Consider the following 13,212-nt stretch of genomic DNA (forward strand, 5'->3'; position numbering starts at 1 on the left):
GTTACAAAATGGAATTTCTTTCTTCAATTTTGTCGCACAATGATTTTTTTTCCGTTTCGCCGTAGATTTTTGGGTAACATGACTGATGTCATTACAAAGTAGAATTGGTGGCGCAAAAAATAAGCCATCATCTGGATTTTTAGGTGCAAAATTGAAAGAGTTAGGGTTTTTAAAAGGTAAGGAGGAAAAAACGAAAGTGCAAAAACGTGAAAACCCTCCGTCCCCAAGGGGTTAAATGTAAGTAGGAAAAAGCAAAAGTGGAAAAACCCCAGGTCTTTTAGGGGTTAATAGCGCAAAGGCTAAATTGGCATGAATGATTTCCCACCAACATTACTCTAATTTGGCTAGGTCAGAGAGATTTGAATGCTGGTGTTATATACTGGGGTTGTATAAGATAGTGGCATGTTATTAGGATGTGGTAGAACAGTTTCACTGATAACCCCGGGCTGCTCCGGGAGTCGCCTCTATTTAAAGCTGCAAGTCCAGGTCCTGCCTACAGTTTATAGTCGCATGCACTAGCTGGGGTCATGGGCCAATAGCACAGCATGTAAAACCACCTTTAAGTTCAAACATATATTTATATATCTTTAAAGTGATGGAAGCTCTTCTTTTCTAATACAGAGTATGTTCTGCATAGTCAGTCATGTAAAATATATTTTAGGAGATTACAGCATATTTTCTTAATATTGAGTTCGGTCTATCAGAGTATGCATCAGGCTCCTATGCTCCCTCTATTATTGGCTGCCAGAATATTATTTATTTTTGAGGAATGCTTTTTGAATAATTGTATCATTGGAAGTTTCTACATTGCAGCTGAAGAGCAGATTTGACAATTGATGCCTTTTTTTTTTCTAGATTCAATACCTTGGGCCAAGAAATGAATACAGTGGCTTCCCAGATTGAAAATGTGAATAATGCATCTGAGGCTCTCTTTGAAAGTGGACACCCCAACAGAATGCAAGTAAAGCAAGGCCAAGACCATATGAATGCAAGGTGATGCAAATTATTTGTAATCATTTATATATGTATGTGTTTATTTCCCATTGCTTATAAAGTCCCAACATATTCCACAGCTCTGTATAAAGGTCATAATCTTCAACATTGTTTTTTGTCTCTAATTGAGCTTCTAAACTAAAGGTGACTATACACATTAGATATGTGTTGGCTGAACCTACTGGTATGACCAGTTAAATATCCAGTGGCCTCCTAACTCTACCAGATGTTAGATGAGTGAAGGATCGGGCATGTTGGATTTGGACTGTTTGTTTTCATGGAGATAAGGCTTCACCAGAGATGTCTGGCAGCACCTTTCCCCATTCATAACACATACATGCTCAATAGAGCCAAGTGTGCATGTGTATGGGGGTTGGGAGGGATAGCTATTGGCCAAACAAGTGTTTGGCCAACAGCTGTCTTATGTGTATGACCAGCTTATGTTCCACACACACCTCAGAGCTCTATAAAAAATACTTGGTGTACCAGGCTGTGGGTACTGGGAGTATTGGGTCTAAGGGGCCAAGGGCTGTTCCTGTAGGTTTCAGAATTATAAATGCATAGACTATTTCTTTCTCTTTTATGCAGATGGGCTGAGTTTCAGGAAATTGTGGCCAGTAAGAGAAAATCTGTTGACTCCGCTCTCGGCCTTCACAACTTTGGTTTGGAGTGTGAGGAAACCAACAACTGGATATTGGAGAAGATCAGGGTGGTTGATTCTATCCAGGACCTTGGGGATGACCTTGCTTCGGTCATGTCAATTCAGAGGAAACTATATGGTATTGAGAGAGATCTAGGAGCTATTGAAACTAAACTCATAAATCTCCAAGAAGAAGCAAAACAACTGGCAAATGAAAATCCTGACCGTCCACAGGAGATATTTAACAAACTGATTGGCATCAACAACGTGTGGCAGGACTTACAGAAGGCACTGCAAAATCAGGAGGACTCACTTGGGGAAAGCAGCAAGCTGCAGAAATTCTTAGTTGACCTCTTTGATTTTGAGACCTGGCTCTATAGAGCACAACAGTCCACAGCTTCAGAAGAGACACCAACATCCCTGGTAGAAGCAGAACAACTATACCATAACCACCTCGCACTTAAAGAGGACATGGAACGTCATGAACCTGATTTCAACGATATTGTGGACATGGGCAACAAAGTGACAAGCGGGCAAACTGACCCTCAATATCAGCAGCTTGAACAAAGGGTCAGAGATTTAGAGGTTGGATGGAGAGACCTGCACAAAATGTGGAGCAATAGAGAACATTTTCTTTCTCAGTGTCTTGAATTTCAGAAGTTCTTGAAGGATGTGAAGCAATGTGAAGCCATTTTAAGCAATCAGGTATTTTTCTTTTAATAAAAACTTTTGTGAAAAAATCTAATTGAGCACTTCAGCTCAAATCCACCACCACATTTTCTGTGGAAACCTTAGTAAATATGTTGTTTTTTTGTGAAAATGTCAGGAACACGCCCCTTTTGGTAGCCACTCCCTCTTTCCCCTGACAGCCACGCCCCCTTTTCAGGTTATCTCCTTAAAATGGAGGGTTGGTCGGGTTTTTTTTTTCTATTCTGGAGCAAATTCCGGCACAGACTGAATTTCTCGCGCACAACCTGACAAGACATGTCGGGTTTATAGTAGTAAATCAGGTCCATTGTGTCCCTTCCTCTAAACCTATACCTAGGTGGAGTGAACACCCTGATAAGGGCGGCCCCGCGCAGGAACCTATCCCTCAAACCTCCTGTGAAAGCCCTATGATACAGACCCTTAGTTTTGGCTAATAAAAGGGGACCCCAGTAAGCATGTCCAAAATTGCATATAGGCAGGAGTTGTATTAAAGGGGTACTCCAGTGGAAAACTTTTTTTTCAACTGGTGCCAGAAAGTTAAACAGATTTGTAAATTACTTCTATTAAAAAATCTTAATCCTTCCAGTACTTATTAGCTGCTGAATACTACAGAGGAAATTATTTTCTTTTTGGAACACAGAGCTCTCTGCTGAATCACGAGCACAGTGCTCTCTGCTGACATCTCTGTCCATTTTAAGAACTGTCCATAGTAGGAGAAAATCCCCATAGCAAACATATGTTGCTCTGGACAGTTCCTAAAATGGACAGAGATGTCAGCAGAGAGCACTGTGCTCATGATGTCAGCAGAGAGCATGGTGTTCCAAAAATAAAAAAAAAGTCCTCTGTAGTATTCAGTAGCTAATAAGTACTGGAAGGATTAAGATTTTTTAATAGAAGTAATTTACAAATCTGTTTAACTTTCTGGCACTAGTTGATTTAAAAAAAAAAAAAAAAAAGTTTTTCACCGGAGTACCCTTTTAAGGGTTATTTTTTCAATAGGACCAGACTTTCTGAACTACTAGTTAGTGCAGATTGTGTTGCAATAATAGTACCCATAAATAAATTGCACAGTTTTTTTACCTTTTCGATGAGATGCCCAGAACAAGTAATATAACTGAATTGGTGAGATGCACTTGTGTGACTTGTTTATATTACTATAAACAATTACATTTAATTCCTTAGGAATACACCCTCGCTCACACTGAGCTACCAAACACGTTACAAGCCTCACAAAACAGATTGAAGAAACATGAAGACTTTTTGACCATCATGGAAAGTAACGAAGAGAAGATTGTGGGAACCATTAATAATGCGGTGAAACTGAATGAAGATAAGAACATATTTGCTGATAAAGCTTTGGAAAAAGCAGGTTCACTGCGTGATAGGTAAAGCTGGGAACCTTAGATTAGTATATGAACAGTAGCTGCTTTTACAATAATGGGTCCAGCAGTAAGGACCAAAATAATAATGTGAACAAAACTCCCAAAGAAAATAGTGAAAAGACAGGTCTTGCACTAATTATAAGGCAAGAAAGGGGAGAAACTAAAACTTAGCTTTTACTGATTATAGATAATAAATCAAATTAAAAAAAAACAAGTGTAACCAAGTGTATAGACCAAAGTCTAAAATGGCCGAATATATTCAAAAGAAGGCTATAACAGTCCTTCCATGGATATAGTTAGTGGAATATGGTTATCCGGAGGCTATAGATCCAGCCTCACCAATGATAACTCTAAAGAATAGTATCAATAATTATAAACCTCAACATAAGGATGCCCAACGCGTTTCTGTCACAGTGTAGTGACGTCATCAGGGGTAAAACTTATGTAGTGGCCGAACTAGTGTGGTGCCATAGTGCAAAAAGCCGCACACTTATGTGCAGGTACGCGCTGCATCGCATATGTGCCGAAAGATAGAGACCGTAATCTGACATGCCCATGGAAGGCTGTTCCTGTGGTCTCGTGGCTGAAACACATATCCATCTGGCTGGGTTTTTTTGCTAATATTTAAAAAGGCATGCCTGATATCATGGGCTGCCATTCCCCTTGGATATGCTATCACTGAGTAGTATTTTTCACATTTAATACTGAGTTCTTGGACCGAACATAAGTGTGCGGCTTTTTGCACTATAGCACCACACTAGTTCGGCCACTACATAAGTTTTACCCCTGATGACGTCATTACACTGTGACAGAAACACGTTGGGCATCCTTATGTTGAGGTTTATAATTATTGATACTATTCTTTAGAGTTATCATTGGTGAGGCTGGATCTATAGCCTCCGGATAACCATTTTCCACTAACTATATCCATGGAAGGACTGTTATAGCCTTCTTTTGAATATATTCGGCCATTTTAGACTTTGGTCTATAAACTTGGTTACACTTGTTTTTTTTTATTTGATTTATTATCTATAATCAGTAAAAGCTAAGTTTTAGTTTCTCCCCTTTCTTGCCTTATAATTAGTGCAAGACCTGTCTTTTAACCTTAGATTAGTCTTTTTGTTTTGTTTTGTTTTGTAGGGAGTCTCATTTTGTTGCATCCACTAGAAATTATGATGAGATGTATGTTGTATTCATTCAGGTATGCTGTGAATGTGGAGAAGGCAAAAGAGGTCTTAGCCCTGCTGCAGGATCACGTTGATCTTCAGGATTTTGTTGAAAACAGTGATGAGGTAATTTCTTCATCAATGTCTATTTTAGCTCATACATTTGATGACTTAATGGAATAATGGTCTTTAGGAATGTTAAACCAATGCTGTATCATGTCTAGATATAATACAAAATATGTAGAATTAATTAGATAGAGTCAGTGCTAAGCACTAAAGAGAATTAGGCACTCACCGCTAGACAGACAACATCAGATTCCAATCGTGGACAGACCGTACGAGGCTGCAGGAACTGCGTGGGGCGCTCAGAGGCGACTTTAGTCGCCTCTGAGCGCCCCACGCAGTTCCTGTAGCCTCGTTCGGGCTGTCCACGATTGAAATCTGATGTCGTCTGTCTAGCGGTGAGTGCCTAATTCTCTTTAGTGCTTAGCACTGACTCTATCTAATTCATTCTACAGTCTACATTATTACCTAACACCTCCGGACAACGACCTTATTTACTCTGACCTCACAGCCTTTAGCGTTGACCTGCATCGTCTGAACGCAGACCATAAGGGAATCTAGCAGTGCCACCTAGTTTCTTCATTCACATGTATAATACAAAATACTCTCAGTCTTAGAAACTAACTCTTAAAGGGGTATGGAATAATGGTCTTTAGGCAAAAGAGGTCGACGCTGCAGGAACTGCGTGGGGCGCTCAGAGGCGACTTTAGTCGCCTCTGAGCGCCCCACGCAGTTCCTGTAGCCCCGTTCGGGCTGTCCACGATTGAAATCTGATGTCGTCTGTCTAGCGGTGAGTGCCTAATTCTCTTTAGTGCTTAGCACTGACTCTATCTAATTCATTCTACAGTCTACATTATTATCTAACACCTCCGAACAACAAACTTATTTACTCTGACCTCACAGCCTTTAGCGTTGACCTGCATCCTCTGAACGCAGACCATAAGGGAATCTAGCAGTGCCACCTAGTTTCTTTATTCACATGTATAATACAAAATACTCTCAGTCTTAGAAACTAACTCTTAAAGGGGTACTCCGGTGGAAAACTTTTTTTTATTTTTTATCAACTGGTGCCAGATTACTTCTATTAAAAAAAATATTAATCCTTCCAGTACTTATTAGCTGCTGAATACTACAGTGGAAATTCTTTTCTTTTTGGAACACAGAGCTCTTTGGTGACATCACGAGCACAGTGCTCTCTGCTGACATCTCTGTCCATTTTAAGAACTGTCCAGAGCAGGAGAAAATCCCCATAGCAAACATATGCTTCTCTGGACAGTTCCTAAAATGGACAGAGATGTCAGCAGAGAGTACTGTGCTCCAAAAAGAAAATAATTTCCTTTGTAGTATTCAGCAGCAAATAAGTACTGGAAGGATTAAGATTTTTTAATAGAAGTAATTTACAAATCTGTTTAACTTTCTGGCACCAGTTGATTAAAAAAAAAAAAAAGAAGTTTTCCACCCGAGTACCCCTTTAAAACTGGAGGAGCCGTTAACAAATAGGGTGAAAAATGGTCAAAGAAATACTTTATCACCTATGTGTTACATATCATCAGAAACTCAAGATGAACTATTAAGTATTTGGCAATATCAATGTCTCTTTTACTAAAACTATATTTATTTTTATTTTTTCAGTTTACTTTGTGGATAAATGAAAAAATGCTGACTGCTCAGGATACATCTTATGAGGAAGCTCGCAATCTGCACAGCAAATGGTTAAAACACCAAGCTTTTAAGGCTGAAATTGATTCCAACAAATACAGGCTGCAGAAGATAGACCAGGTAAAATGTTCTTCAACCAAAATTAAAGCCATGCACTCGATACCTTAAAAGGGTTATCCAGAAATAGAAAGCAGAGCTAATTTCTTAAAAAAGAAAAACAGACAAAAAAAAAACCAGCACCACATCTGTCCTCAGTTTGAGTGTGTTATTATAACTTGGCTTCATCATCTTCAATGGAACTGAACTGCAATACCACACATAGCCTTAGGACAGGTGGGGTGCTGTTGTTAGTATTTTTTTATTTTTTTTTAAAGAAAGCAGCTCTGTTTTTCTTTTTTATCCTAGATAACCTCTTCAAGCAGGGAAATTCTGAGTAGCCTCTCTGATTTAAGAACAGAAATTTGTGGTCCAGTCACAGGAACTTGCTGTCTGACAGCCCTATTTGCTGTCATATGACTGAATTTCCTGTTGGCAGTCACTAAGGCCCCTTACACACGGCCATTGCTCCTCGTCGAGAACGGCCGTCAAAGCCTCTTTTTTTTTACTTTAACGGCCGGTCTCATGACGGGGAGCAATGGCAAACAACGGGTCTCAGCGGCTCCCATTTACTATTATGGGGGCCGCCGGACGCCGCTATGAATAGCGGGAGAAAAAGACGGCACATGCAGTAATTTTTCTCCCGCGATTGTCCCCGGCTCTCCCGGTGGCCTTCACACTGCGGTGTACTAATGGCGGTGTGAAAGAAGGTCTCCATGGTAGTCAGTCATTGTAAGAGAACACACTGCGTCCATCTCTCATAATGTGTGCAGAACTACGGTTGGTTAAAAACATGTGGAGTTTAAAATATCATCTTCTATCTTTGCCAATACAATACTGTATGTTATAGCCTGTAATGTCACTAGGCCCAATGCTGTTTCCTGTGTGATAAATATGTGACACACCAAGTTCCAGCCAATTGTCCTCTGTTTGCAGCTTGTATTCCGAGTATGTCCAGATGCATAGACTGAGCCCATGCACATCATGAATGTGTAGATTGATGCAAAAAAAATAGTTGTTTAGACTGGACTCCAATGAATAATACATTTATTTTGTCTAATTTAAAAATCCAGGGGAACACACCATTAAAAATATCACGCCATGCCTTTTAAATCCTATGGATTTTTAATAATATTCTTCTCTTGATAAAATGTTCACATTCCCCCCCAATACGGAATTTATTTGACAAGCAATAATATGTCACACTTTTCATAAATCACTTTCTTTATTAAAACTTAGCATTTTTTTGTTCCAGAAAGGACAACACCTCGCACAGGAAAAGCCTCAATTTGCACCAACAGTCTCTGATAAGCTGAGCACTTTACATGGGCAGTGGAATGAGCTGGAGACCACTACTCTCAAGAAGGAGCAGACTCTGTTCGATGCCCACCGCAATGAGCTGTATGAACAAAGGTTTGCAGACCTAGATCAGTGGATCAATGACTATGAGCTGCAGGTGGCATCGGATGACTATGGAAAAGACTTGACAAGTGTTAACATTCTTCTCAACAAACACAAGGTTAGCATGAAGCTGTATACTAAATATAATAGCTATCACATACAAGTACATAAATAGCTACAAAGTTTAAAATAACTTGGTCATTTGATGTTGCCCAATGTCTCAGTTGCAAAAAATTTTTTATAATTTTTTATGGGATTGTTGATAGTTGCATATTGACCACCAAATCTGAAAATCGTCTAGAAAGCGGACGACTGAAGGACATAATTTTTCATGATTTATCCTCAGAGAATTGAAGATCAAATTGACCATAAGACAAAAGAAATGGATGAAGTCCTTCCAGATGTACCATCACTTGCAGGAGACAAGGACCTGGGTGAAAAGGAAGAAAGCATTAAAGTGCGCTTCCTACAACTTCAAGAGCCGATGCAAGAAAGAAAGAGAAGACTTCAATCTTCAAAGCAGGTTCACCAGCTACATCGGGACCTGGCAGATGAAATTGTAAGTGTTCAGCTCTTAGTGTAGCCGTAATATCAGGGATAAAAGCAAGGCTGCAGACATATTTATACACCATACAAACACTGTGGTTAGGTTATATGCCCCAAACCTCATGACAGTTGCGCTTTAAATCTGCTGCCATCATGCTGTCAGTAATTTTATATACATACATGCTTTAACAGTATTGGCAACTATCCCTTATTGATTAGGATTAATAATGTAGTTATTCACCTATACAGTGTGTCTGCAAAGCGCACTGTTTGCCTATAGTCATCATGAGTAGCCAGACCATTCAAACATTTAGAATCGCAGCCTCCCCGATTTGTTTTGCTGGTTCTGCAGTGTTCTCATGGGTAGTAAGGGCTATGATGGAGCAAAAGCTGTATCAAGTAGCTTTAAAAGCTTCCATCCACTTCCAAAGATTTCTACTACAGTCAGTTTCCACCATTACAGTGAGATGGTTACATAGTTACATAGTTACATAGTTAGTATGGTCGAAAAAAGACATATGTCCATCAAGTTCAACCAGGGAATTAAGGGGTAGGGGTGTGGCGCGATATTGGGGAAGGGATGGGATTTTATATTTCTTCATAAGCATTAATGTTATTTTGTTCCAGGAATGTATCTAATCCTGTTTTAAAGCTGTTAATTTTTCCTGCTGTGACCAGTTCCTGAGGTAGACCGTTCCATAAATTCACAGTCCTCACGGTAAAGAAGGCGTGTCGCCCCTTTAGACTAAACTTTTTCTTCTCCAGACGGAGGGAGTGCCCCCTCGTCCTTTGGGGGGTTTAACCTGGAACAGTTTTTCTCCATATTTTTTGTATGGGCCATTAATATACTTATATACGTTTATCATATCCCCCCTTAAACGTCTCTTCTCAAGAAGAGACGTTGTGTTAAACCATTTAGCACTGGACTGGCACTCACACTGTCATGAAGCTTTACCACTTTTTATCTCCCAGAAATCCTGTAATAATACTGATACATAAGGATTCCCTCAGTTACCACTCCTCTTTAGGCTAAGTTAATATTGATGTTTTCATTCGACCCATTAAGGGTCCAATTGGCCATCCTTTTTTGTTTCTGAGCCGAACGGACCCTGAAACGGGTTGGGTGCAAACAGGACAGCTACTGCTGGGTCCCTACGGACCCCATTCACTTGCCTGGGGTCCGTCAGTGATCCGGTAATTTTACAGGAATTTAAAGGAGGAAGAAATAATGCTATTCCTTCTCTGCTAAACTCCCATCGTTCTGACTGGATTACCAACGGAAATCCGAATAGCGAAGTCTGACGGCAACGTGAACACGCCCTTACACAAGCACTATTTCCTCACAGCCACTGGCCTTTGGGTGTTGCTGCTCAGATTCACCTTCTATTTCACTCCCTCCTAGTTGTGCTACTTACTACAAAGTCCTCAGCACTCAGATTTGCACTGCAATTTAGTGATACACATGTGTTAGACTATGTTCACATGCCGGAATGTCCGCACAGAGAATCTCCGTACGGACATTCCGGACACTGCGGGGGATAACATGCCACCGCTAGGACTGCACAGAAATGTGCCGTTTCATAGACGGCTATGTGTTACGTGCGCTCCGGCGGCACACGCTGGCTGTGAGCGCATGGTTCTGTTACCTGCTGCTGCCGGCGGGGCTGGGACTCACATCGCGGGACGCGCCCACATGCGAGCCCCAGTCCGACACTCACCTGGTGCTTCTCCTGCCCCAGCCTCTCTGCTCTGGCACGCATGTCCCCGTCCCATAGGGCGCGCGCGCCGGAGCTTTAAGATTTAAAGGGCCAGTGCGCTCATTAGTGTAATTCACCTGTGGCTCATTGATAAATTCCTCCACCCTCTTCACTTCCATGCCGTATCTTTGTTGCCTTGTGCCTGAGAGAAAGCATTCCTGAGAGTCGCCTTACCGTGTATCTGATCCTTTGCTCCTCTGCCGCCTGCCTACTGACCTCCTGCTACGTCCTGAATACGATACTTTGCCGCCTGCCTTGACCTTCTGTTATCCGTGCCTCTCATCTCCTCAGCTGCCTGTGCGGTCGAGCTGTGCCAGGGGTAGCGACCTGGGTGCCGCCTGCCGCAACAAGTCCATCCTGCTTTGCGGCAGGCTCTGGTGAAAACCAGCGGCACCTTAGACTCCGCTCCCTGGTACGGTCTGAGTTATCTGCCACACAGGTCCAGCAGATCCACAGGAGTTCCTGTCTTCTGAAATGTGAGTGTTACACTATGTATTCCATGCGGAGTCTACACAAATAGAATTTCCATGCCGGAAACAGCACAATCCCGTTGAATTCAACGGGACTCTGCTGCAGCAGAATTTCTGAAGAAATTCTGCCGTGTGAACATGCCCTCAGTGTCCAGAGGAGAAAGTATGTATAACTAGCCACTTCTGGACATTTTTTTTATATATATTCTTCTATATATATTCTTCTGACCTTCATATATAAGTTAGCAGTTTGTCAATATTTATTACTCTTCCGCCATAATGTTGAAATATAAAGGGTATAGAAAAAACTATTTATTTAACCTCTGTAGCTGAAACATATTTGAATACATATATGCATGTAAGTCACATCAGTAAGGATGACTATTGCCCCTGTCATTAGTTATGGTCTTGTTAAAAGGTTATAGCAATATAAATATGTCATCAATGGAATCACATTGACAGCAAAGTGGAATTCCTCTTGGAAATTCCTGTTACGCCGAGCGCTCCGGGTCCCCGCTCCTCCCCGGAGCGCTCGCTACACTCTCCCCGCTGCAGCGCTCCGGTCAGATCCACTGACCCGGGGCGCTGCGATTCCGCTTCCAGCCGGGATGCGATTCGCGATGCGGGTAGCGCCCGCTCGCGATGCGCACCCCGGCTCTCGTACCTGACTCGCTCTCCGTCAGTTCTGTCCCGGCGCGCGCGGCCCCGCTCCCTAGGGCGCGCGCGCGCCGGGTCTTTGCGATTTAAAGGGCCACTGCGCCGCTGATTGGCGCAGTGGTTCCAATTAGTGTTTACACCTGTGCACTTCCCTATATCACCTCACTTCCCCTTCACTCCCTCGCCGGATCTTGTTGCCTTAGTGCCAGTGAAAGCGTTCCTTGTGTGTTCCTAGCCTGTGTTCCAGACCTCCTGCCGTTGCCCCTGACTACGATCCTTGCTGCCTGCCCCGACCTTCTGCTACGTCCGACCTTGCTTCTGTCTACTCCCTTGTACCGCGCCTTTCTTCAGCAGCCAGAGAGGTTGAGCCGTTGCTAGTGGATACGACCTGGTCACTACCGCCGCAGCAAGACCATCCCGCTTTGCGGCGGGCTCTGGTGAATACCAGTAGTGACTTAGAACCGATCCACTAGCACGGTCCACGCCAATCCCTCTCTGGCACAGAGGATCCACTACCTGCCAGCCGGCATCGTGACAGTAGATCCGGCCATGGATCCCGCTGAAGTTCCTCTGCCAGTTGTCGCTGACCTCACCACGGTGATCGCCCAGCAGTCACAACAGATAGCGCAACAAGGCCAACAGCTGTCTCAACTGACCGTTATGCTACAGCAGTTACTACCACAGCTTCAGCAGTCATCTCCTCCGCCAGCTCCTGCACCTCCTCCGCAGCGAGTGGCCGCTCCTGGTCTACGCCTATCCTTGCCGGATAAATTTGATGGGGACTCTAAGTTTTGCCGTGGCTTTCTTTCCCAATGTTCTCTGCATCTGGAGATGATGTCGGACCTGTTTCCCACTGAAAGGTCTAAGGTGGCTTTCGTAGTCAGCCTTCTGTCTGGAAAAGCCCTGTCTTGGGCCACACCGCTCTGGGACCGCAATGACCCCGTCACTGCCTCCGTACACTCCTTCTTCTCGGAAATCCGAAGTGTCTTTGAGGAACCTGCCCGAGCCTCTTCTGCTGAGACTGCCCTGTTGAACCTGGTCCAGGGTAATTCTTCCGTTGGCGAGTATGCCGTACAATTCCGTACTCTTGCTTCAGAATTATCCTGGAACAATGAGGCCCTCTGCGCGACCTTCAAAAAAGGCCTATCCAGCAACATTAAAGATGTTCTGGCCGCACGAGAAATGCCTGCTAATCTTCATGAACTTATTCACCTAGCCACTCGCATTGACATGCGTTTTTCCGAAAGGCGTCAGGAGCTCCGCCAAGATATGGACTCTGTTCGCACGAGGCGTTTCTTCTCCTCGGCTCCTCTCTCCTCTGGTTCCCTGCAATCTGTTCCTGTGCCTCCCGCCGTGGAGGCTATGCAGGTCGACCGGTCTCGCCTGACACCTCAAGAGAGGACACGACGCCGCATGGAGAACCTCTGCCTGTACTGTGCTAGTACCGAACACTTCCTGAGGGATTGTCCTATCCGCCCTCCCCGCCTGGAAAGACGTACGCTGACTCCGCACAAAGGTGAGACAATCCTTGATGTCTACTCTGCTTCTCCACGTCTTACTGTGCCTGTGCGGATGTCTGCCTCTGCCTTCTCCTTCTCTTCTGTGGCCTTCTTGGACTCTGGATCTGCAGGAAATTTTATTTTGGCCTCTCTCGTCAACAGGTTCAACATCCCA

At 43.2% G+C, this 13,212-nt stretch overlaps 1 protein-coding gene across 5 annotated transcripts in view; it reads left to right on the plus strand.

Annotated features, from left to right (window-relative positions):
* The window catches only part of SPTB (spectrin beta, erythrocytic), a 100,587-nt gene that overhangs the window by 52,774 nt on the left and 34,601 nt on the right, over positions 1-13,212 (plus strand). For all 5 annotated transcript variants that reach the window (XM_056546554.1, XM_056546557.1, XM_056546553.1 and 2 more), the window contains 7 exons: positions 856-993; positions 1,582-2,338; positions 3,524-3,726; positions 4,925-5,015; positions 6,585-6,731; positions 7,963-8,226; positions 8,455-8,667. In XM_056546554.1, the coding sequence (XP_056402529.1) occupies positions 856-993; positions 1,582-2,338; positions 3,524-3,726; positions 4,925-5,015; positions 6,585-6,731; positions 7,963-8,226; positions 8,455-8,667 (1,813 nt within the window). The remainder of the gene's footprint in view (positions 1-855; positions 994-1,581; positions 2,339-3,523; positions 3,727-4,924; positions 5,016-6,584; positions 6,732-7,962; positions 8,227-8,454; positions 8,668-13,212) is intronic.

The sequence above is a fragment of the Hyla sarda genome, chromosome 11 (assembly GCF_029499605.1).
Source record: "Hyla sarda isolate aHylSar1 chromosome 11, aHylSar1.hap1, whole genome shotgun sequence".
In the NCBI taxonomy this organism is placed as follows: Eukaryota; Metazoa; Chordata; class Amphibia; order Anura; family Hylidae; genus Hyla; species Hyla sarda.